General features: G+C 42.8%; 4 protein-coding genes and 1 pseudogene across 5 annotated transcripts; 3 read left to right on the forward strand and 2 right to left on the reverse strand.

Annotated features, from left to right (window-relative positions):
• Window positions 1–545: 545 nt before the first annotated feature.
• On the forward strand, window positions 546–1,332 carry LOC133909300 (dirigent protein 3-like). The gene has a single exon (XM_062351669.1). It carries the CDS (start codon window positions 619–621, stop codon window positions 1,222–1,224), a length of 606 nt encoding a protein of 201 aa, XP_062207653.1. The 5' UTR covers window positions 546–618; the 3' UTR covers window positions 1,225–1,332.
• A 3,870-nt stretch (window positions 1,333–5,202) lies between these two features.
• On the forward strand, window positions 5,203–5,822 carry LOC133910187 (uncharacterized). The gene has a single exon (XM_062352700.1). It carries the CDS (start codon window positions 5,256–5,258, stop codon window positions 5,820–5,822), a length of 567 nt encoding a protein of 188 aa, XP_062208684.1. The 5' UTR covers window positions 5,203–5,255.
• Window positions 5,823–12,390: 6,568 nt separating this feature from the next.
• On the reverse strand, window positions 12,391–13,549 carry LOC133910188 (extradiol ring-cleavage dioxygenase-like; annotated as a pseudogene).
• A 5,632-nt stretch (window positions 13,550–19,181) lies between these two features.
• LOC133909302 (uncharacterized) lies at window positions 19,182–22,521 on the forward strand. Of its 2 annotated transcripts, none has more exons than XM_062351671.1 (4): window positions 19,182–19,414; window positions 19,600–19,679; window positions 20,345–20,918; window positions 21,438–22,521. In XM_062351671.1, the coding sequence occupies exons 3-4, from the start codon at window positions 20,352–20,354 to the stop codon at window positions 22,290–22,292; spliced, it is 1,422 nt and encodes a 473-aa protein (XP_062207655.1). In that variant the 5' UTR covers window positions 19,182–19,414; window positions 19,600–19,679; window positions 20,345–20,351; the 3' UTR covers window positions 22,293–22,521. The 2 variants fall into 2 exon arrangements, with proteins under 2 accessions (XP_062207655.1, XP_062207656.1); XM_062351672.1 differs by having other exon boundaries at window positions 19,197–19,419.
• Window positions 22,522–22,947: 426 nt separating this feature from the next.
• Window positions 22,948–25,525, reverse strand: LOC133909301 (ribosomal lysine N-methyltransferase 3). Its single transcript, XM_062351670.1, has 6 exons — window positions 25,438–25,525; window positions 24,967–25,339; window positions 24,457–24,653; window positions 24,113–24,255; window positions 23,939–24,003; window positions 22,948–23,825 (listed from the first exon to the last, which is right to left on the reverse strand). Exons 1-6 carry the CDS (start codon window positions 25,467–25,469, stop codon window positions 23,151–23,153), a joined length of 1,485 nt encoding a protein of 494 aa, XP_062207654.1. The 5' UTR covers window positions 25,470–25,525; the 3' UTR covers window positions 22,948–23,150.
• Window positions 25,526–26,350: the final 825 nt, after the last annotated feature.

Genomic DNA, 26,350 nt, shown 5'->3' on the forward strand with positions numbered 1-26,350 from the left:
ATGAAGTAGTATACCAAAGAAGTGAATCCGATCACGATGACGCCATATGAAAGCGACTTGCGCTTGTTTTATTTTGTTTTTCATCAATTATCGGGTTGCAGTAGGGCGGAAAAAGAGAAAAGCGACGGGATGCGAGAAAAAGCAAGCGAGAGGGGTCGTCGCAAGTTCGTCCCAGCGCTGTGCGACAGTTCATGGCGACCCCCTCCAAGGAAAAACCTCAGACGCCTTGGCATGTACGCCACTGCGGTCATTGCCAACCCCATAAATGCATGGAGCAAATCCATTCGTCCGGTCGGCATCATTCAAACTTAGCAGCCCGTGCCACCACTTGGAAATCCAATTAAGCGCTCCATCACGAATCACGAGTCAGGAATCCTCCGAGAAAGAAAGGATACCTTCCGCTGCTAGCCTACCATCTACATGATCAAGTTGACTTGGACCGGGACCGATTGTCAAGTATCGTGAATGTTGTCTCGATCCATCAACTTTCTTGAAGATTTCAACCTTACTAATGTCACGAAGATGACCTGTTTCTAGATTGCTTACCAGTCCATCCTGGCTGCAGTATAAAAAAGCTTGGAGCTCCAATCCTCTGAAGAGGCAATTCGATCGATCCCCATGGCGGCGAGTTCAACTAAGAGCTTGCTGCTCAGCTGCCTCATGATCTCCTTTCTGCACCAGCTCCAGTTTCAACTCCCACATGTTGCTGCAACATCGCTCAAGAAAAGCGACGGCAAGGGCAGCCGCGGGAAGACCCTCAGCTTCACGCTGTACCAGCATGAGACCATAAACAAGACCGGCTACATCGTCGTCGACGGCGTGGCCGGCGCGGGCGTCAGCCAGACCACCACGCCCTTCGGCACCGTCTACGTCTTCCGCGACGACCTGACGGTGCACGCGGACAGGGCCTCCCGGGTGGCCGGCGTCGCGGAGGGGAGCTCCATCACGACGAGCCTCGACGGGCTGCAGAGCCTGTCGCTGGCAAAGATCACGGTCGATCACCGGGGCCACCGAGGCTCCGTGTCGGTCCTCGGGGGCACCTATAACACCAAGCCGTCGGACTACCCTGTGGTGGGTGGAACCGGCGACTTCGCGTACGCGCTGGGCTACGTACGGTCGTCGCCGGTGGACTTGCGGGGACGAACGGTGACGTACAAGATGGAGCTTCACTTATATTGGCCTCCGTACGCCCACTACGCTCCAGTTCCACAGAAGCCTATATAGGTGCAAATAACTCGACAAGTCCACACGCACTAGTCTAGCTATTGCTACAGCATACATGTACGCTTTTTTTTAATCAGTATAATAAAGTTAAAGGGTTCTTTTACGGTACATCTTTTACCCTAAGGCTAACTTCAACGAAGTCGGTAAACTATCCGCAAAATATTGTGTTCAATACTTTTGCCGATTATGGTTTCATATTTCCCTCCAATAGCTACTCTAAACTCACTTTTTCACTGCTACAGTAATACGGGATAAAAAATAGGGATCAGTAAATTTGCGGCCAAGAACATGATCTGAAACACTGTAGCTAGAGTATGCGTGTGGGTTCAAGGGAAAGAGGAGGGTAATGGAAGATAGAAAATAAAATAGCTGTTAGAGATGGAAAAAATAGTGGATGCTGTAATAGTGTTAGGAAATACTGTAATAGTATTATAGATGATGAATTTTTAGATTTTCTGTTGAAGATGGCCTAAAGAGATAAGAGAGATAATGAATCCTAGCCATTGATTATCAAGGTCATTTTAGAGAAAAGGAAGGTTAGTTTGCTATATGTGGACAAAGAAAAAAATGGAATGTCCTAAATCAGTGCAGCAGTATTAATCAACAATCAATTAAGTAGGCAGATTCATATTTAAGTTACCGTATGTATGTAACACATAACTGTATTCAATATATAGAGTTTTATTAGACAAAGTCTAGATGGACATACGTGGTGGGTATAAATTTAAATTAGCTTGGTGTTTAAATAAGACATGTAAGGTTTCACTATAGATTAAATAAAAAAACTAGATGTATTTCCATTGTAGTCTCAATATTGTGATTTCAAATTTGAATTCTAAATTTTATTAGAAGAATTTAATAGTTTATTGTACTATCCAATTTGAAATATTCATTATTGAGGACGTAGATGTGTATGATAGTAAAATATAGAAATCACTAAAAAAATAGATGAGTACGGTGTATAATACTATATAGCAAGTTGTATTATTGTTGTCACTAACTACCATATTTAGAGCCACACTATTAATAACATATGTAGAAAATATTCTTCTTTCCTTATTTACTATGTGTTAATTGACATTAATAGCCTTTGCATGGTATCTGTCGGAGGGTTAACTCCTATTGCAGGGATCTTGAGGGACCCTTTTTTGAGATTCGGCCGGGGGGATGATTCTGAAAGTGTTTGCGGGAGAAATAAATGGGTGTAAATGCGATGGCAGGTGGGGTGGAATGATCTAATGCAGAAAGAAGTAAATGCATTGGAGGGATGTTTAGACAGGTTCGAGCTACACTGAGCGTAACACCCTACTCCTGTGTGGATGCTATAAATGCCCTGAGAATGTCTCTCAGGAATGTTGCTGGTTACAAGAATATTTATCTATCCTAGAGCTTCAGGCTCTTTGTTCTTCGGTGGTCTCAGCTTCTATGCTTGTACGAAGATGTTCTTTGGTCTCTGAGCAAGTGTCTCTGAGAGGTGTCTGAGAGTTCGAGCGTTGTCCTCGGTTCTTCTGTTATCTTTGTTCGCGCCCGTCGGCTTCCTTAAATACTCACCGGCGGTAGCGTGCCCCGAAAGGGAGGGCACGAGTTCCAAGGCGCCATAAATGGAAAGGTAATCATCATGGCCTCTACGCGAAGTGACAGGGGGTTGAAAACGCGCCTCCCGTCCGATCTTCAGTCGTCATAATGGCGCTGGCAACGGGCGCCGAGGAGAGGGCCCACCGGGCAGCCGCAGAGCGGCCCAGCGTGCCCGTTCGGTCTTGTACGCCTGCCACAACAGGGCGGCAGGCGGGACGCCTCGAGCCTTGCGACGCTATCCCGAGGCGCGCTGGATGACGCGGGATGGGACCCGTGCATTAAATGTCCCCACGCTCTTCTGTCAGAATGTGGCAGGGACTGATACCGAGCGTGGCAGAAGCAGTTGAAGGTGACAGGCCACGTGCCCTCTTAAATGCGGCATCGGGCTTTTCACTGGCTGATACCTCATTGTTGGACCTCTGTGGGGGCCACCGACGAAGGATTTCTTGGGCTGTCGGGGAACCGAGTGCTCGGGGATCACTATTCACCTCCCCGAGCACTCTCCCCCGGAAACGCCCTCTCTTGGTCCTCGGGGAACCGAGTGCTCGGGGCCGTGCCCGAGCACTCTCTCTCGGAATTGACTGTTCGGGTCTTCGGGGAACCGAGTGCTCGGGGGCCACTGTTCGCAGCCCCGAGCACTCTCTCCCGGAACTACCTTCCTTGGGTCCTCGGGGTACTCGGGTGCTCAGGAGCCTCTGTTCGCAGCTCCGAGCACACCCTTCCCGGTACTCGGCTTTTCTGGTCGTCGGGGAACTTGGGTGCCACTGTTCATGACCCCGAGCACTTTCTTCCTGGCCACTTGGTCTTCGCAGATCATCGGGGAACCCAGGTACTCGGGGATCACCGCTCATGGCCCCGAGCGCCCTCTTCCGGGACTTAGTCTTTTCGTACCTCGCCGAGATGAACCCCACGGGAAGGTGCCACGTGACGGATTGCTGACCTGGCATCGGGATTCAGGGACCCCTGATTCCTGATTCACCGACAGTATCTCATAACTATTCTCTCATATAAGGTAAGAGAAATATCAATTATTAGATCAACTAAAATAGACGGTTCATATCAACTTAGGTGTATTTAAAAAATCCAAATTAAATAGTATTTTGATACCTTTTCTTTTTATCGGAATAGTTTGATAAAAAAGAATAAAAAATCGATGCTATAGGTGCAACTAGCGGGGCGGCCTGCGTGGCAAGTATCAAGAAATCAACGTGCATTGATTGTCGTACCAATGTCTTTATCATCAATTTGTACTTTAATTTATGATCGGTCTTCTTTTTTCACTAATATATTTGTTTTTAATATATATAATTTAAATTTGGATCTATTGTAACAATATTTTTCATCTATTCAGATCATCTCTTGACTCTATTTTCTTGTAGATATGGCTCCTCTCAGGCACTTCCCTATTCTCTTTACTATTCTAATCGAACAACTATTGTTTAGGTTGCTAGAACAAGGTCCATCGTCTGCCCAGTTTGCGGATTGCACCTTTCCATATCATTTTTCTAACGTCACGACCTTGAGGTACACAGAGCCTAGTGCAGCGGAGCTTGTATCCTCCTGTACCATTTCACTCTCATGTCTTATTCTGCATATCAATAGCTTTGACAGTGTTTCTTGTCATTGTCATAGGCTACGGTTCCATCATCAGCGATCAATAGGCTACGTCTTGTTATGCTACGTAACGTCACAAGCTTGAGCTATATGGTTCAAGTTCAGTGTAGCAATGCATGTATCCTCTTCTACTGATTATTGTCTTCGTCGATGTATGTCATCTATTTTGTTTGGGAGATGGAGATAACATGTTACATTCTTTTTTTTTCTTTGAGAGGAACCTTATTTTTTTTAACGGTCTGAATAGACCTGTCATTCTCTTGAATCGGTTCCTATCTCTTTTTTTCTTTCTTTTTACACCTCTTTCAATTTGAGCCGCTCAAGTTAGATGTGTGAGTTCCCCATGAATGGTAAGCTTGTGAAGACTACCCAAAAGCTTTAGCTTCAATTCCTCTAAGATGCCAAGATCAAGTTGACACTTAGCCACTCTCGATACATTGTTTTTTGTGATGTCTAATATGAGAGAGAATAAGAAATTATTATTATTTGAATACATACATATATATTGTTAGTTTTGTAAGGACTCTCAAACAATTTACTATCTCACAATTATTTAAGATTTTTCAAAGAGCTAATTTCTTCCCTAAGAATTAAGCACATTCTCTCTCATCTTTAAATTACTTACCACATTATCTTTTTTGTTTAAATAAATATCTAAGAAAGTAATATTGAAAGGGGCTTTAGTAAACCAAGAAACAAGCTACCGAATCAGCGCCCTAAATTTATCGAGGTAGTCAGGTAAAAGTAAGGTGGCAATCTGGTACGATTTAACGAAACGAGATAGCCAGGACATCAGCCCTAAAACTCTAAAAATAAGTGAGGTAGCAAATCGATCGATCGCCATGGCTACGAGTACTATAATCGTGCTGCTCTGCCTGATTACATGCTTCGTTCACCAGCTCCAATTTCAATTCTCACCTGTCTGGGCTGCTACAACAATGGCCGACAAAAGCGAGATCTTCACCGTGTACCAGCACGACCACCTCAACGAGACCGGCTACGCCGTCGTCACAGGACCCGCCGGCGCTCCCTTCAGCGACACCACCAGGCCCTTCGGCACCATCTACGTCTTCCGCGACGACCTGACCCTGCACAATGACAGCTCCTCCGCGGTGGTCGGCGTGATAGAGGGGAGCTCCACCACGACGAGCTTCGACGGGCTGCGCAACCTATTGGCGGCCAAGATCACCCTCCACCACCGCGGATACCGGGGCTCCGTGTCGGTCCTCGGGGGCACCCACAACACCAAGCCGTCGGTGTACCCGGTGGTGGGTGGCACCGGCGACTTCTTGTACACGGTGGGCTACGTCCGGCAGTCGCCGGTGGATTCGGACGGACCAAGGGTGACGTACAAGTTGCAGATTAACTTGTACTGGCCTCCGTACGTCAAATTTGCTCCAGTTCCGTAGTAGTAGCACTATAGTGTACAGGCTACATGTACGCCTAATATATGGTGTATTTTTTCTTTTTTGATCAAAGGAAGGGTGTAATTTTTACCTTTTAACCCTTTTAGAAAACATTTTTTTACAAATGAACCTATCAGAAGAAGATGTCCAGAAATAGATTCTTTTTACAGCGCTATGATCTTTAACACCGTTGGACTATTACATGATGCCACCAAATTTAGCTAACATGTTGTAGCACGGCGCCAAGCCAAAGGTCATGGTGTCGTAGTTAAATGGCACGGCGCCTTGACCTATGACGCCATGTATAAACGCATAGCATCAGGTGTTTTGGTGCCGTGCTATGGGGCTTCAGACGACACGCAACATGGGGTGTGTCGGCCACAAGTGTAAGAAATGCCCATTCCATTCTGAATATATACAAATGTACTTATATCTGACAAGACAAAATTCCACCTCGTTGAATGTTTATGTACAAGGATAGCAGAATATTGTATCCATATTAAGGACATCATAGGTAATTTTGAATTGTTGGATTAGATTACAATGAACTTTTCGGTATAAGAGGTAAGAGGGTGTCCCACCTAGGGTTCATAAATTTGATAAAATATGATCGATATTCGCTAAATTCGACCTATGCGAGTTGCATCACATTCATAAACCGATTAAATATCGAGATTTGAATTCAAAATTTTCAAATCCGAATAGAAAAAATAAAATAAAATAAAAAATCCTAAAAACAATAATGATAATTCTAAGACCTTCTGTGAATTTGTTTTTAAAACAAATAAGATTTCCAATAAATTTTGTGAGCAGAAAGTTTGATAATTAAAAAATAAGAAAAGAAAAAGAAAAAAACAAGCCATGATGAACTAGGTTAATTTGTTAGCCTAGTTGTTTTATTGACTTAATAGAACTTTAAACAAGCCACGATGAACTAAGTGAATATTTATTAGCTTAACTGCTAGAAGATGACAATTAGGGTTTTTACGTGTAGGTGAGTGCACGTGTACAGACATAAATATATGTGTGATACTTACGTTTATATGTATGTGAGTATGTATACATATATAAGTAAGTATAACATTGGGTGATTATATGTGCTTAAGTGTCAGATTAATATTATAATCTATAAATACTCCATGGTTATCTAGTATTTATTCTTAATTATCTAGTATTTCTTAATTGTCACTCTAATTAAGCTATATGTTATTGCTATGGTAAAAACATACATGTAATTAATTAATTCGGTTAATTTATTGCATTAATCTAATTAATCAATTAATTATCAAAAGGGTAATCAATATTTAATTACTAATGTTAAATATTCTAATACATTCTAATGACATAAATTTATTTATCTAGCAGCTACACTAGTTAATTTATTACATTAATTATACTAAGATTAATCTTATAGCTTAAGGCATGAATTAACAATCTATTGTAAGCATTAGTAAAAGATTAATTCTATAGCATTCCAGAAACTATTGTTAATTATTAATTAAGAGGTTAATCCTACAATTAATATAGGAAATTAAATATATGATTATAGCCTAGAACATGATTAAAGGATGACTTTATACCTAATTATAAATATTGAAATACCTAAACTCAACATTATTTAATAAAAGACGAAACGTAAACCTAGGTTAAAAGCTGTGACAAAATAATTACCGGACAAGAAAATTAAATGAACTCCAAAAATTATAAGATTTGGCAGAGAGATGGATTATGGTTTTAGAGAAATATCAGCGAAAGAATTGCCAAAATTGGAGTTAGAACAGATGAGTTATGGCTATCGGAAGATTTGCCGGAGAAGGAAATTTCTAGAAAAGGATAAGGCTACTATTTTGTGGACTCGGACCACAGATTTTGTGAACAGAAGGGAGGTTTGTGAGGGGGAGTCCATGGTGCATCAGATGCGTGGACTTAGTTTGCGGCTTTTGTGGACCGGGGTCCGTGGCAGAGGGCGGTTCATGGTGGACCGCACCGGTGGACTGGCCAGACCAGCTAGTGGGACCCACAGTCAGTGTGATGGAGGTGGATAAAGGCTGTCGTGCTCTTGCCCGTGTGTGTGGGTGACTCACTGAGGGAGAGGGGGACCGGAGGGAGTGATGAGGCATGCCGTTAGAGAGGAGGGGGAGCTCAGCGGAGAGATGGCCAAATAGAGGGAGAGCTAGCAGGGAAATGAAGTGGGTGGCATTCTCGCAGGCGCACGCGTGGTGATGGCGCGTGGGCAGGACGTGCAGTGTAGCAGCGGGCGAGCGATCGTAGGCGAGAGCGCTTGTCGAGCGGCATGTGGGCCGGTGGTGCGAAGGTGACACGCGTGGGTGGCTAAGCTGGGGTTGTGCACGGTCGAACGGACCGAGCAGCTCGGCAACCGAGCGAGGCCGAGGCACCAGCTGGATGGGCGGCGCGCACGAGCGGCACAGGACACGTCGGGAGATGCCTAGAGGGGGTGAATAGGAATTTTTGCAAAACTTCGTCCGCTTTTGATAGTTGGCCTAAACTTACAACGGAAATACACTAACGGACTTTTCACAAGTGAATAACCTAAATATGCTAGGCTCAACTAGTGCACAATCACCCTAAACAAATATGAAAGCTATAATCCTAGGGTGACAAAGATTATTCAAATCTAACAAGATATGCAATAAACTCTAATAGGATGTTCTGATTTTACTATTTATCGGGTGGTCTGATTTTACTGTTCATCGATTGTTCTGATACTATTCATCAAAACTTCCGATCAATGCGAAATAATATATTTGAATCTCAAGAAATTAACTCAATGCACATAAAATAAGCATACAAGCATGGATATCAATGTAATGCACAAGAGTAAGGAAATACAGAGATAAATAATTTTTTACCAAAGTTCGGATATCCACCCACGCTTGAGGAAGCTCGATCACACTTGAGCCATATCTCTTTCAACCCTTCTCCTCACGAGGTTTCAATCCTCGTCTCCACTATATCCAAATCTTCCTCCACTCCAGAGATGGTGAGTTCCGCTATCACTTCGAGCCTTCTTACAACCTTCACTTGAGGAGATCACCGGTAATCCACCACCGAGCCATCTAGCAGACAGTGGTATCCAGGGGTAACAAACTCTCGAACCCACGCACGATCAACACCAAGTACTCAAACATATGCAACTAATACGACATGTGCGAGCAACCTAAGCTCCACACACCTCACACACCTCACTCTATCCTCTCTAAGTTACAAAGCCTTGATTCTCACAAATTCTTGATAGAGGGGGGAGGCGAGTACTCAAAGATGGACCATCAAATTCTAACACCTCTTCTGAGCACCATAAAGCCAGCCAAAAAGTCCCCAACATGCTAGGAGGACAAGGGGTATAAATACCCCATTCTGAAAAATAGCTGTAGGAAAAATTCTGCACATATCAGAACTTCCAATCCTATGTATCCCAATGGTTGAATCTGGGCGAAACTCACTCCCAAACTTGGGAAAATAACACATCGGAACTTCCGATCCAAGAAAGAACACATCAGAACTTCCGATTTTTGGATAGGAACTTCCAATTAAATCAAAATCAGGAACCCTAAAACCCCAAGTTTTTGAAAATCAGAAGTTCCGACCCATCGGAACTTCCGACACATCAAAACTTCTAAAATCAGCACAACTGACACTCTGAAAAAAAAACGGCAATAACTTTTGATCTCAATATCCGATTTCGATGATTTTGGACTCTACCGAAAGCTTATTCAGATGGCTACACATTCTTACTAAATTCACAATCTTAACAATATATGATCAAAACTAGAAACATTCTGAAAACCGATTCGTACACTTTCACCTATTGTATAAAGCTTAATCCCCTAATATTAAACCAGGTACCACATGTAACATGTCAAACACCACTAAGGCATGGCAAAAACCACTTTTTGCCACTAAGGTTGATAACAACAAAAGGTTAAATCTAAAACACCTTTTAGATACCCCGAAGTCATAAAATGAACTCTCAACACAAACTCATCTCGCACTAAGCACATAGTTTGAGCACTCGACATAACAATCGAGCAACGCTTTTGATAGCCCCTCTTGATAGTACGGCTATCGATCTCACAATCTGGTCTCCCACCAAACTCCTTAATACTGGCAAAAACTAGAAAACATATCCTAGTTATACCTTTTCCTTGAGCAATCCCATCAGACTTGACGAAAACATCACCCAAGTCCCGACGCTTTTCATAGCTCTTCAAGGCTCATCATCAACTCATCTTCTCTTGATGACGATGATCATCCTCACTCCCATCTTAATCTTCACTTGATCTACAAAAGCTTAATGAAGTTCACTTGATAACTTTCCACGCACAAAGCATAGGAAACTTCACTCTTCGTGTTATCTTTATTTAATTCACCAGAAAGGCATGAACCACAAGTATCAAGTATATAAGTTATCCACTAAGCTTGTCTTGATCTTGCTCTTCCAATTTGACATATTAAATATCTCAATTCAACTCATTCCTTTTTATAGAACCTAACCCCAACTCACTCTTAAGCACAAAGCATATAGGTTAGTCTATAAAATCTAATTAACAACTTTATACCTTAAGTCATTTGACCTTCACAAGTAACTTAGCATATGTTAGTCCATAAAAACTTAATTAACAATCTCATACATTTAGTTACTTGATCTCTATAAGTAACTTAGGGTCTGTTTGGTTGGACTGATGCTTTTGGCTTTTGGCTTTTCTGGCTTTTGACTTTTGGCTTTTGACATTTTGCTATTGGCTTTGCAATAAATTTTTAGCTTCTCAGCACATCAAAAGCCAGAAAACCTCATCTCAACCAGCTTCTCACATTTTTATTTCATTTCCTTAGAAGCCAACTTTTTAGCTTTCCAAAAGCTAGCTCACAGCTAGGATGTTTGGTCCGGCTTCTGTCTTCTAAGAAGCAGAAACCCAGAAAAACCGAACCAAAACAGGCCTTTAGCCTTCACGCTTATTGTTAATATTTTTGAGCTTCTCCTTTATCACATGAGCAACACCCGAGCATCACCTAGAGGTAATTCAATTTTGATGCATCTCTTGATCATATGGTATTTCTTAATGAATCCATGCTCAAACCTCCATGCATCATCAATGACACAACCTACTAACAATTCTCTATGCAATTTTTAGTCCACATGTATTATCGTTAATTACCAAAATCACACTTAGGGGCTAGATAAACCTTTAGCCGGTGAGACCGGGCGGAGCACGACTAGCAGCAGGAGGAGGCAGCGTGCAGCGCAGGCGAATCAGCGGCGGCGCGAGCGGGTGGGAAGATAACACAGTTGGGATGGCGTGGCGCATCGGCTTGAGGTTGGGCGAGGCTCGACCCAACAGCGTGTGACGATTACTTGAGCCGGTGGCGCGACTTGCGGCGCGGGTTGGCGGCGGCGCATGGAGGACGTCCTGAAGGAGCAGACAGGGGATGAGTGCAGTGCTCACTGTCGATGGATGACGCGAGAGATGATGGTCGCGGCACAGCTCGCCAGCACCGGGCACACGGGTGGCTACATAGGGGGGCAGTGCGCACAACGACGGCGCGGCACGGTGGAGTTGTGGCTGTGTGTTGTCCTTGTGTGTGTGCAATGAATGGAGAGGAGCAGAGGGGGGGAGATGTTTCTGCCATGTGATTTGTGCTTGTGAGTGTGGGTGATCTTTTGCAGGGAGAGGAAAGAGAAGGCAATTTTGCCTTTGCTGCCTTGGGGTGAAAGATCACAGGGAGGTGATGGCCGGTGGACTATTGCCGCCATGGTGTGAAAACAAAGGCAGAGTGGCGGCAGTTGTGTGAGAGAGAGGGAACACAAAGTGATGCGAGAGAGAACAGATAGAGATGAAAAGATCTTGAGTGAGAGAGGGAAGGTGAATGAATGTATTTGAATTTGAAAACTAAATTTATAATAATTTAAATCGATTTGGATTGGGATAATTTAAATTGAATTTGAATTCGAATTGATTTTGGAACAAAAATTTGAGATTCGAACTTGAACCAAGATTCAAATCGAATTGAATTGAATTGATGAGGCGATTAAACTGGAAAGCATTTGAATATATCTCGAATGATTCGAATTGCATTCAAATACAAAATCGACGACGATTTGAATGAATCTGGATTTGGATAGGATTTGAGATTGATTCAATTAGAATATTTGAAGTTGGATTTGAAATCGAGTTTTGCATTAATTCAAATAAGGGTATTTGAATTAGGAAAAAGATTTAGATTTGAACCCTTGGGATTTGAGAGATGTTTGAATTCAAAAGAATTGAATTGTGTTAGATTTCCGCTGAATCGAATATGAGAAATAGATTTGAATTTGAGAGACATTCAAATTCAAAACTTCACTCAAAGAACCATGAAAACAAAATAAATCAAAATGCTTATGATTCAAATTATTGCTGGAATTAATTTAAAAATTAATTTGGCGCTCTCTGAAATATTTAGCCAAAATAATATATTTGAATATATATATATATTCTTATTTTATGTTGATTTAATAATTAAAAAATTATAAATAAGTGAATTTTATTATTTTCTAAATAATAAAAATCGGGAAGTTACTATACTTCTTTAAAATACATGGTGAGCTACCTCGGACGGACCAAGGGTGATGTACAAGTTGGAGATTAACTTGGATTGGCCTCCGTACGTCAAATTTGCTCATGTTCTGCACTATATTGCTACAGGCTACATGTACGCCTAATTTACGGTGTACTTTTTTGGATCAAAGGAAGGGACATGTATTTTTTTAGGTATAAAAACATGTAGAACCAAGTACAATTAGGGGTACATACTGGCAATCAGCCTACGACACGAAGCCATCAGTTTTTGGTGGCGAAGCGATACGACGCGTACGATAGCGTGGCGTTGGATCAGCTCCGCCTTGCACCCTTCCCCGGCCGCGCCGAGCGCGACGTGCAGCGGGTAGAAATGGTCGGGCCGCGGGTGCGCCACCTCCGCGTATGGTGCCTTCTCCTGGTAGCGCTTCACGTCGTCATGCCTCCCGCCGAGGAGGGACTCCCTGAGCCAGGCGTCGAACTCGACCGCCCACCGCGGCGCCGGCTCGTGGCTGGTCGGGGCGAACGTCCGCAGGATGCGGCGCAGGTTGTGCGTGGCGCTCCCGGACCCGACGATGAGCACGCCGCCCTCCCGCAGCGGCGCCAGCGCCCGGCCGAGGTCGTAGTGGTACGCGCCGTCCCGCGCCGTCTGCACCGAGAGCTGGCACACGGGTACGTCCGCCTCCGGGTACATGAGCATCAGCGGGACCCACGCGCCGTGGTCGAGCCCGCGGCGGCGCGGTCCTCACTCACTGGCCCGAACCCGGCGTCCTCGAGGAGCTGTTTGGTTCTTTCGGCCACGTCCGGCGCACCCGGCGCAGGGTACGTCACCTGCACGGTAACATTGTTACGTTTGTCTGTTCGAAGGTGAAGTCTTAGCACGGAATGTTGTGGCCGGACACGACGAGGATGGCGCGGGGTGGCTGCGAGCCGGCGAGACCGGCGGGAACCCAAGACTGGAGGAAGTGGCGCGCCGGCAGCGAGTCGTCGATGGAGAGCGTGGGCGAGCCGTGGGAGATGAAGAACGTGTCCATTGCCATCGTTGGCCGGCACGGCAGCGGCGGGGATACGATCCTAGCTAGCACGTATTTGGTTGCTGTGATGCGAAGGTGATTCCAGGATTGCCACTTGCTGCCTCTTTTAAAAAGGAGTACTCGATCTTGAAGAGAGTTGCGCTGTTGCTTTGGTTCGCGCGGCGACGTCCTGAGTTGACAGGAACTCGTTGGAGGTGCTTGGTTGGCCTGCGGTCAAGCCGCTCTACTGCACAACTCTGGTTGCGGTCCTCTCGCTGACGTGTAATGTTGTAAGCATGACATAAGAATGCGTATTCTGGAAAATAAGAATGTGTTTTTTATAGAGAAAAAAAAAGAATGTGTATTCGGCTTCATAGGAAAAGAGAAAAGCAGTTTTATAATGAGACAGTATATCGGACCGCATTTAAAAAATAATATAATATTGTATTTATAAATGTAGCATATATATCTGGTGCCTCATTCACCGAATACGAGTTTTTGGTACATCGCACACCAAAAAATGGTGGGTTTGGGTATTTTCAGCGCCTCATGTGCCGAATATAGCCAGTCCCTACGACGTTATCATCTCTGCCATGTGTTGTCTCTTGTCGCTTCTACCGCCTATGGTTTGAGAGCTCTACAATCAATCTGGTTGCATGCGAGGGCTATGTACCTACCACCTGCAGGTAGCTACACTCACATTAGATATATGACGGAAAGCAAATCCTAACTTTGCTGCATGCATCTATCTAATATGTGACCCATAGCGGCAGCAGCATACATGTCCCCTCTCTCTAGCTCTCTCTCGGTCTGCAACTGCTAGTATTAATGAGCTTGCATTTCTATTAGTCATTTTTCTTTGCATATCAATACTAAGTTACTTTTAGCCCCGATTACACTCGCCACATCGGACATGAATGGAGCGAGAAGAACGCTTTCTTAGAATTGATTTGTTTTATACCCAAGTGAATTGAAGCATTCCGGAACGTCGATCTATAAATCTTTCATGCGTGGATGGATAAGCCTGAAGGTGAGTTGAGTTTTGTGTTGCTCAGTGACAATGCGTGCTCGAGGGAGAGTTATTGCGGTATCAGGATGAGTCTTAGGGAATCCTATTGCACCTGCCGACAGAGAGAGAAAGAGCAATGTTGTCATTTTAGGATAGAGGTATTGTCATTTTATACTTAAAGCTCTGTTGTGCGGTCACTTTGTGGCTAAAGGCTGAGTCAGGACATAGGTACGAAAATATTTCATGAACTGTAGTAATCTTCCTAAAAATCATGTGTGTGGTAGATGGAAGAAAGGTCATTCAACTATTTGAATGCCATCAACCAAATGATCCAAGAAGGGATGCATTCGATAACCGATTACTAACACTTTTGGTTCGTAGGCAACAAAATTGGCATGAACAACTACGAATCAATTATTGTTGTTGAGGCTCGTGACCTCGTCCTTGTTGCTGAAACATGAAATGGTGTGGCAATATTTCCCATTGTATTATTGATCTCAAGATGCCTAGTTCATAGTTGTTGTTATATCATCTCAATATGATGGTAGAAAGTGGCGAAGCAAATTAGTGAAAGAATGTCAGTTGTGTTGGTCAATGCTATCAGGGTAAGATGTTTGTCGTCTCCGAGGTGATGATGAAAAGTTGTAAGGATGGATACTAGCAAATTCACCATCATCTTCAGGGTCATTAGTATCCTGTAGAGATGGAGGCCTCAGAGGGAAGGGCTATTGTGGCATGAAATCGTTGTTGTTGTCATCATCTTGAGCTATCACGATAGGAGCACGTTCTCTTGCAGTGTTCATTGAATCTTCTTCTGTATTATTACTAGAATGTCGAGATATTGGTGGTATGAAATAATCATCATCGTCATCCTTGTCACTAGTTGAATAGTATAGGGCGCCACTATACCCCTTAGGTTCGCTGATCTTCGTCGTCTACTACGCGAACCAGACATCACACCCCTGCCGAAGAGCATATACATTACCAAGAAGTTTGGGATGTCCGACCTGGATGTTGCTATCCTGGTATCCCTAGTTAGATAAGGTGTTATACTCAACGTCGGCACAATCCAGCAGCCCAGTACCACGAAAGTACTGGATCGTCGGCACTAGGTCATTGTTGTCAGTAGCTTCTTCATCCCTATTACCACCGACTTCATTATCCACGCACCCTGCATCTACTTCAGAAGGGTCCACTCCAATCCCTCTGTACCAGAACTGCTCTCCCCGACATGCACTCCCTCCTCTTCATGCATCACCTGCTAACCAGATCCTTCTATGCTAGTCACTACATCACCTTCAATTAGTTGTGAAACTATGCTTATGTACACCTCCATTTCAAAGTTCTCCTCTAATGACTTGCACGACTACAAAGCTCATGTGTTGTTCCTTCTTGTCTCGAAGAACGTACGAACAACGACCGAGATGTTTTAAACAAGCCGTGGCCGCACACCCTCTAGAACAACAGTATGAGACTGGTGGTTCACACATAAAATGCTCATGACATGTGATTTCAGGCCATCTAGGTCAGTAGGTAGCTCAACCGTACTATACATATACTGATAGTTCTGAATTGTTATGAATCTCCTGTATAAAACAGCAGGACATTCTCCATAATAAATATGGATAGTTATACCGTATCTGCTAAACAAATATACATGTAATAAAATAACTACTTATATGTATGTACGATACACAACTAATTACGCTTCTCTATAAATAATAAGTAAATTAACAATACAAATTAAATAGTACATTACTTACCAATGCTAAATATTTAAGTAATTAACAATGCTATTAAATCATCAATATTAAATTCAAATGAAATATTAATATTTAACATTAAATTAAAATATTTAATAAACATTAACTAAATAATAATATACAACTATTATGATTAAATATATAATAAACATTAAAAGTAATAATAAATATTTATCGAATAATTATTACATAAATATTAAACAGTAGGAATATCAGAATAAGAATAAATAATACATATTTATTAAAATCACAATTAGTATTTAAACTTGCGTGTTATAATTATTTGACAACCATTAAATAAATTCATAATACTCTATTTCAATAATATGATTAATCATATTACTCTACTTAACCTTAGTGATTAAGCTAATTAATCAAATTACTTGAATTAAAATAATTAATTTGATTAATTGTATAACTCTAATAATTTTGATTAAATTACGTAAATACTCTAATTATATTGGTTATTGACATTCATACAATTATACTAAGAAAATAATCTAATTGTATTGATTAATGAAATTTATGTTATTAAACTAAGTAAATAATCTATTTACACTAATAATCAAATTCATATAATCAAACTAAGCAAAAAATCTAAATACTCTAATTTATCAACTTAATATAATTAAATAAATGTAATTGAACGAATTAAACAATCCACATTCTTTAATTACTACTACTAATATAAGTATTAATTAAATACGTAATCTAAGTACTTACTATAACTAAAGTGAGCACTCTCAAAATGTTCAACTCGCGCTGCTGCTCCTCACATTGCTACTCTCCTGCTACTCCTCCTCTCCTCACACTACTGCTCCTCCTCTTCTCGCGTTGTTGCTCGCTCAACTGATGGCACTCTCATTTTATAGCACCAACTAAAAGCACCGAAAGCACGGGACAACAGCAGCATGCGGACGAGATCAACGCTGAAAGCATAGAGAAAGGGGGTCCGACTGTATTCGGCATATGGGGTACTGAATACGGCACTAAATACGACACTGTGCATTGTATTTGGCACCTCATATACTAAATACAGTCATTTTTTATACCTCATATGCCGAATACGGTGCATAGTATTATATTTGGCACATGAGGTGCTGAAAACACCTTGGTCAGTCCTTTTCCAGTGCACGGTGTACAAAAATCTATTTTTAGTGAATGAGTTATCGAATACATAGGTTATATTTACAAATATAGCGATATATTATCTATTTTTATAAATACGGTTAGGTATTTTTATATTTTTTCCAACACGCTGGGAGTGTTCGGCCCGTATAATTGTTTCCACTTGATCAGCCCACTTGATTTGGGTTGTACTTAGCTGCTGTTGATCGGCCCGAATGGCATATTAACGTGACAATGTAGATTCTTCTTTTATTCCTTTGCACTTAATTTGAAAAAAATGAAACGTGCCTCCAGTGCAAATGCGGAATGTCTATATTTCAAGTGACTGAAAACAAAACAAAACAAAAAATCAGTCACCAAATCCCACATTTCAATAATCATTGTGATTCATGCTTGAAACTTCCTCTATGACAACATTCGCCGGCAATGATTAATTACTAAAGGCGAGAGGTTATGGTTTAAAGTCTTACAGTTCAGGGTTCACCCATCCAAGACTATAGAAGGAGGGAGGGGCAGTGTTGGCCCGATATTGGTGTCGGCGTAGCGAGTCGGTGGTGACACCACCGGTTCGCAGTGAGTAATTTGATAGCGTTGTCGAGCCTAGGAGAGGTGGCACGGATTAGACAGCGCCATGTGTAGTTTGATGGTGTCGTGGTGTTGTAGGGTTAAGCTGATGTATATATCATGTTGCAAAGTGGATGTGGATAATGGGATATTGATCCAAGGGTGTAATCATTGACTGAGATTTAGGGGGGGGGGGGGGGGACTTCTTAAAGATGAGCCCACTTCCCACTCAACTGTCGAGTGTTCTCGTAATACCATCCCTGACTGGAGCTCTTGCCACACCGGGACCGGAGACGTGACAGGTTTCATTGGCCACGTACTCAACGTCGAAGTGTTCTCGCGCAAATACCCCCAATTTTTTTTAAAAAACAAACAGGTTGATATGTAACTACGGAGGCCCGATTTGCCTTGCCCGTCAGAAAGAAATGGAAGATAGATACCGCGGTGTGTTAGGTTGTCCAACTATGTTTTGTATGGATGTATTATATAAGTAGCTTAAGAATAAGTGAATGAAATCATATTTATTGAAAAGAATAGTATTTGATTGATTGTATTTGTTTGAAAAGATTGAGCTGAGTTTTTGTTTAGTTGACTGAATCTAAATTCATATGAGCGGATACAAGAGTTAAGATTATGATTGGTCACTTATATAAAGATGATTTTATGATACTGACAAAATAAGTCTACCTGCAGAGTTACTCGCGTCAGAATAAATCGTATATTTGCACCTATTAAACCATGCTATAACAGTAGATACTGACAAACAAATTAATTTTTTTTTAAAATTCTACGTATTTACTAGGTTAGACCAGAATGAGAGATATATGTACAATCAAACACACCCTGAATCACTAGTAACCTTTTTGGTTGCCTGCTTGAAAGGCGAGGCCAGGCCCCACACGTGCAGGCGCGTGTGCCTTGCGCATTTGGTTGCCTCGACGATCACGCTGGCCGGGCTCGAGCGATGCAAATTCGTTGTGTCGGTTTGGCTCCGTGCAAACGGAATTCATTTCCGCCAGGTCTAGCTCGCTCGATGCAACTGTATACGTGGTGTATATGTGTATTTTTTTCATTTAACTTTCAATTTTATTTAGAGGTACATGGTTCAAAAATTCTAAATATTTTTACGAGCAAACTAGAACTCATTATAAATTTATTTTAATTAACCCTAGGTTATTTGATGCAGAAGTAAGTTCTTTTGTAATGTAATATATACCAACACAATCTCTTCTCAAATTAAGTACATACCACTAATTAAATAGATTTTATTATATCTCCCTAATATAACTAAACTCAATCTGACGCATTAGATACCAGGCAGGCTGAGTATACCAGCAACCAAACGGGCCCTGGTGACACCGCTCACACGACCGCCGCCGCTTTGCCCTTCACCTCCCCGTTCAATTCTAGCTTTCCCCCGTCTGGATTCTCAAACACGGCAGGGCAGCCGCCGGGTCAACTCCCACCCTTCGCCTCCACGACTCCACCCGCTTCTCCACTCCCCGCTGCGGATCCGGCGCGGCCCCCTTCCCACCTCTGCACGAAGGTTAGGTGAAGCTCTACTCCGGTGTTCCCTGTGCGCGTCTAGCGGTGTAGGGATCGGGGGGAATGGGAAAGCGGCTTTGCCCGTCACTGCCTCCGCACGCTCCGGGCCGATTACTTGTGGGTGCTGCGATGGGTGCCCTTTCTTGGTACTGATGCTCACCGTTTGGTTTGGTGCTGTGTTTGAAGGTGGGCAGCAGTGCGCGCGCAGACCATGCTGCGGTACGATCAACCTGCAAGATCCGGGACCGGGATGGTTCGCTTGTTAGGTGCGTTCTGGTACTCGTGCTTGTGCTTCACTTGTTTTCTGTATGTTGTGTAAGACTGTTCGTACTGCAAGGAAAAGAGAATGGTATATATGGCCATCATTTGGTTAGTGTTAAACCGCGGTCGTCACTCATAGGAAACAAGTTCAGAGTCTGATAACTGTTCATCCAATGATTGATAGCCAAATTCAGTTAGTCTGTTTTGCATTGCTGTTCCAAACTGTGTGGTAAAGCAGACATGTCAAACTGGTTAATGATTTGTTTGAATGTTTTCTTACATATCCTCTGATTATGCACTAAATTTTTTAGCATTAGTTTGAGATTCATGTGTTTTTCTTTATGGTGCATCAAATCCCAAACTCAAACTACTAGGTGCTAGAGAAACCTATCACTTAGCTACAAGTTTATGTCTAGGTTCTTCCCTCCATTTCTTTGGATATTTTTTGTCAGGTAAACTTATTCGTTGTCATTTGGCAAACTAGCTAAAAATTCACAGTATCTGTTTAGTCAAACGACTTCCTCCTCTCATATTCCAAGTTGTTATCATGAATATTGCTCCCAATATAGGTGATGCTCCTGTTTTATTTGTTTTTCTAAAATCACTTTACATGGTTAGTTCCATTTCCATTTTCATTTGGATTAAAACCATATTGGATTTATCACTGCAGCTTTCTTATGAAGATTAGTAAGGAGCGAATGAAGATGAGGAACAAACAGCGAAAATCATATGCTCTCAATTTTGATGCAGGATGTCGATCCTCTTTATCTTTTATTCTATGGAGCTTGGTGGGTTTGGGTCTCATTGTATGCTTCCTTTCCTTTACACATCAAGCAGACAGTGGGCAGAACCGTATTTATTTCAGCCATCTACCTGCGACCAGAGTATTGGAGGAAGTCGAGGAGGAGCACTTTCGCTTGCCACCTCCTCACAAGTTGAATCCTCGTGCAGTGAAACGGCGAGGGCCGCGTAAGCAACCAAAGGTTATTGACGAATATCTGGATGAGTCTTCAGCGATACATGCCTTGTTCTTTCCTGATCAAAGAACTGCAGTGGACCCAACAAAAGGTGGAAATGGTAGCATGTACTTCTATCCCGGTAGAGTGTGGCTGGACACTGACGGAAACGCCATTCAAGCCCATGGTGGCGGGATTCTGTATGATTACAAGACTGCCAAATTCTATTGGTATGGAGAGAACAAAGATGGACCAACATACCAAGCTCACTCCAAAGGGGCACATCGGGTCAGCACAAATTCTAACATTTCTGTCTTTAATTTATGTTAGTTTTCTTAGCATTTTGTTCGGACATGATAAATATCACTGCAATTGTTGTTTATGTTACCTTTATTTTGTTGATAATCAGTAGTTTTCGCCTCTATTGCAAATGTAAGTTACTTTAGGCTCTTGCACAAGAATTAAGGAAGTAGATCAAATGACTTAGTTGCCCTTCAATTATTCTTAGAGAAGATGTCTGATTCATGGCGGTTATTACATTCATTTAGCAAGGGCTCAAGAGAAGAAGAGAGTAAAAAGTTCTTAAAAGTCATGCAGTTACTAATATTTAGAGGAGTGGGAAGTATTCATTTAACGAATGTAAATTATTTTAGACCATTGTGCAGGAATTAGGAAGTAGATCGAATGACTTGGTTACACGTCAATTAATCTTAGAAAAGATGGCTAATTCATAAGTGAGTTATGCAGTGCCTAAAAGGCTGCTTAGTAGATAGACATGCAATGATGACTGTATTTTCAATTTCCCAGGTTGACACCATTGGAGTAAGCAGCTACTCCTCGAATGACCTATGGTCATGGACTCACGAAGGAATTGTGCTTCCCGGGGAGCCTGCTAATGTCACCCACGACCTTCATAAATCAAAGGTGCTTGAGAGACCTAAGGTGATATATAATGATCACACTGGAAAATATGTCATGTGGATGCACATCGATGATGCAAATTACACCAAAGCATCTGTTGGTGTGGCTGTCAGTGACTCTCCCACTGGACCATTTACGTACCTTCATAGCTTTCGCCCACATGGATCTGAAAGTAGAGACATGACAATCTTCAAAGATGATGATGGAACGGCTTACCTCTTCTACTCTTCTCGTGACAATACTGAGCTTCATGTTAGTCCATTGACGAAGGACTATCTCCACATCACAGCAGCAATGAAGAGAATATTATTAAGGCGGCATCGGGAAGCTCCGGCTGTGTTCAAGCTCCAAGGAACCTACTACATGGTCACCTCTGGTTGCTCAGGTTGGGCTCCCAACATAGCACTGGCACATGCTGCAGACTCGATCATGGGCCCATGGGAGACATTGGGAAACCCATCTGTTGGAGGCAGCAGTTTTTTCCGGTTGACAACGTTCTTATCTCAAAGCACATTCGTGCTTCCTCTCCCTGGCTTGCCTGGTACATTTATCTTCATGGCTGATAGGTGGAATCCATCAAACTTGAGAGACTCCCGGTATGTTTGGCTACCTCTGTTCATTGGAGGATTGGCAGATGAACCGCTGGACTACAGTTTTGGTTTTCCCCTGTGGTCAAGGGTGTCGATTTATTGGCACAAGAAATGGCGTCTCCCAGAAGGTTGGAGGGTGCGGTATACGTGACATTCATCGCGTGCGCAGTGAATACATAAGATAGCTATACTTCACAGATGCAATAGCGGGGCAGATGTGGTTCCACTAGTAGATTATTCAGAATCTTACTAGAGGTTTCTGATCAGTGATTTTCTCAGGCTTTTGTACACAGTAGGCTCCAAAACATACTTTTGTTTGTGTAACTTCTATTGGAAAGAAAGAAGCGTTATGTTTCAGCCTTCTGTATGGGCATCTCCAACTCTGTGCTGTTATTTCACGTTGCTGCTGCTGCTGCTGATAACAAGTTGCATGCCCTGTCATCCTCCTCCTTTTTGCCTCTTTTAGGTGGCGCATAGGGGCTAAGCTAGTTTCCCTAGCTTGATGCAAGTATCAGTATCATGAATTCCCCACGCACAGATGTATAAGATTACACAGCATGCGCCAACTTACATGAGATGAGGAAACGGAGCCAACAGGTAATGGTATCCATTTAACAAGCATCGGTTTGAAAACTCAACTGGAAATATATCACATCTTCGACAGTTTACATAAACAGCTGGCAACATACACAACAGAATCACATCCACAAGTATCTGAACTTCTGAAGAAAACAAACGGATACCCGTTGTTCCACTAAAAGTGCCACAAGAAAAGGACAGCGCCCAATGATATCAGGCAAAAAGGATAACACATCACAACATTTTAAGTCACGAAATGGCTCATGAAAATTCAATCGGCTATCCTACCACCTCACAATCTATTATATCTTAACAGAGCAAAAATTACAACTGCATGGTAATCGGAAAAGCAAAAATTACAGGCAGCTGGCTGGTCGAAAAAATTTCAAAGTTGCTTCTGGTGAGTACAGTAGGCTTCAAAATTGAAACACTAGGTATGTTTCCTCTTCTTGGTCTTTGACCAGCTAGAGGCATATTTCCTCAATCTATGAAGTATACTTCTCTCGCTCACCCGCAGCACCAGAGAATGATACAGCTCCCTTTCACTGACACAATAGCATGTTCGCAGCCTTTTCTCATCATCTTCCAAAGTGTTTGAGCCATAGAGGCTCTCCCTCATGTCAGCAAGTGATAAAAGTGCAGAACAAATGTTCTCGCTATGCAGTAATTTCTTCACAACAGGCAGTTTCTCAAGCCCATTAAGTTCAGAATTTTGGTTGGAGCTTGTTGCTTTGACAAACTTAACTACACTACTAATACTATCATGCTCTTCATTGCCAGTTAGATCATGAGCCACACAGATCAACTTGTCATAAACATCAGGTTTCAAAGTGATGATATAAAGCAGGATTAAAAGCTCAAGCTGGGGCTCTCCATCATATGAAATCTCAAAATACTCGGCATCTTGGCTGGTGCAACCAGAATAACCCAGATTACGCCATAGTGATACCCTTGCTCTTGCATGCCGACTGGAGAACACGGATGTGCACCACTTAGTAACCAGTGCTAAGTCGATGTTGACAATATCATAAGGATTGTCAAGTTCTGTGAAACCATATCTATGAAGCAAAGCAGCATTCCCCATGGTACCATATGTATTATAAACCTAGAATGTAGAATGAGAAGAAACAGTCACATTACTAGTCCCATGAACAAGGTAATGGAGATACATGTCCTTTGGATCTCTAAATTAATGGTAAGATGGTAACTGAACATTACCTCCTCTCCTTCATTGACATCTCTTACAATAATCATTTCCAAATCTTCATCATTAACTCTCGTGCCTTAAGAACAAATGCAAAAGTATAAAATTAATGAGTGAAGCTGTCCACCAATTACTTACAAATCTAGATAAGGTCTAACGATATACATGCATATGTTCACGAATATAACCTGAAGAATTGGTGGAATTTTCTATAGTCGACTGGTCATCAGCAGATGCATCGCTTTGGTCATCATCATCTTCACTGTTTGAGTCTGCTGCATCTAACTCAGACGTGAAGTGTACATGTTCACCATCAGTCTTGTGATTGAAACTGGGGAGAGGGTGGAAAAAAAATATGATAACCAAATAGGATGAAGGGCATTTATGGGTTAATTTTCGGACTGCAGCTACCTTACATTACATTAACCCTACACAGAAATAGTTGACCAAATGCATGTCAAAGTGATGTGGCATTTCCAATGAAACCAGGTAAATAAAAATGAGTTAATTACAGAAGTACTATGTTACTTACAGGTCAGCCAAGGGAACCATGCCAGATCCATGGTAGCTATCTATCTGGAAGGACCTTGAAGAAACAAGAGTCTTTGCAGAGAAATATTTTTCTAGGCTAAAATCATCTGGGTCCACATCCAGCTCTCCAGATGACATGAGAGGCTCAATGCATTCCTTCCAGTCCTCACAAAGGAATTCCCTGTCTTGCTTTACTATCTGCCTAGAAATTTGCCGTTCTTAGAGTCATTTCCATGTTTAGCCAAGAACAGAAAAACGTAAACATGACAGTGAAAGCATTGCATCAGAAGGTACAGTGTTGGTGCAAACAACATTAGAAAATTTTTAACTAGCTCGTATTATGGAACAATTAAATGAAAAGGTATATTCTCTTATGGAGTACAATACAAACTTAGCCAGCTAGTGCAAGATAAATCAATTCACTTAAAAGTATCTTACTTCGTTGAAGCATCGATTATAGACATACAGATACCAACGGTACGGCTTAGTGTGGTACAGAAAAGGGTTTCACCTTGTCTAGCTCGGTACCGGCTAGGAGGCGCTCTGCCTCGTCAGCGGGCCACACGAGCGGCACGGACTCGTGGTCGGGGAGCAGGCGGAGGTAGGCGTCCCACGGCGAGTCTGCGCCGCAAGCGCGTTCGTACATGACGGCGACGACGAGCGCGAGGCTTCCGCCGAGCTCCGCGGCCTCGATGGCCCCCGCTGCGCCGGTGGTGCGCGGGGTGAGGCACGCGTGCCGCGGGATGGTGGTGACCAGGTCGCCCTCGCGGAGCGGCGCGACCGCGCGCACGTGGACGCCGCCGGCCTCGGAGGCGTCGAGGCGGAGCGCGTCGCTGCAGACGACGCCGTGCGCGCGCATCCATCGCTTGAAGGCGCGGAGGCGGCTGTGTGGGACGCAGAGAGAGAGAGAGAGAGAGAGAGAGAGAGGCGTTAGACGGGTGGATGATGAGGATTGATGAGAAGGCTGAGGAGGGGCTCTCACCGTGGTGCGGCGGCCGCGGCGGCGGCATCCATGGTGGCGGCGTCGGGGGTCCTGCACTCCTGCCCGTCCTGGGGTGTGGTTTCCCCGTTTTGTCTCGGAGAAGCGTGGGAGTCGCGGCCCGGCGGCCGGCGAGTGCATAACCGAGAACGGAGCGCGGGCTGAGATGGGCTGCTGATGGGCCTTTCTCGGCCCGAAATAAAGAGTAAAAAGCCTGCATGCGCGCGGATTTTGTTACAGAACAAAATTGAGCCGCATCTCTGCACCACCAATTTTTTTTGTTACAGCGCAATTTTTTTAAGAACCAGATTATGGTATTCTATGCTCCATCAATTTTTTCAGATTTTTTCATGAATATTTCGATAGTGCTTTGAAATTCGAGAGGAATGCAACGTAATTTTTTGTTTAACTTGTCACCTATTGGAAGAGATATAGTTTTATCTTTTTAAAACATATGTCGCCTTTTTCATAGGTGGCAATAGCCTATTTTTATAATTTTTTCAAATAGATATGTATTTTTGTATTTTTTATTTTCGAAATATAAAAATAAAAAAAGATCATCCACGAATCACGGTCAACCGGCAAACGCATAAAAGAACTACGCAACAGTTAGTGGCAGTATTCTTCTTTAAGAAAAAAATAAAAGGGTAGTAGCAGCATCGCTTCTTAACCTTTGGCAAGCGAACTAGAAAGACCTAGATTAGGGTACCATGATCACAATTCAAATCCGCGACGGATCTTATTACTCGACGACGCTAACGTGCATCAACATAAATTCTGTCAGGCGGTCACGCACCTGAAACATGATATTTCGTCTTTATTTCACTATCTTGCACTACTGGTTGGCGTATTGCAAGTCTAAACGCTCAAGTCGAAATCTTCCTGGATGCTTAGGCCGAGGCTGCACAGCACACAG

This window comes from Phragmites australis, chromosome 2 (genome assembly GCF_958298935.1).
Source record: "Phragmites australis chromosome 2, lpPhrAust1.1, whole genome shotgun sequence".
NCBI lineage: Eukaryota > Viridiplantae > Streptophyta > Magnoliopsida > Poales > Poaceae > Phragmites > Phragmites australis.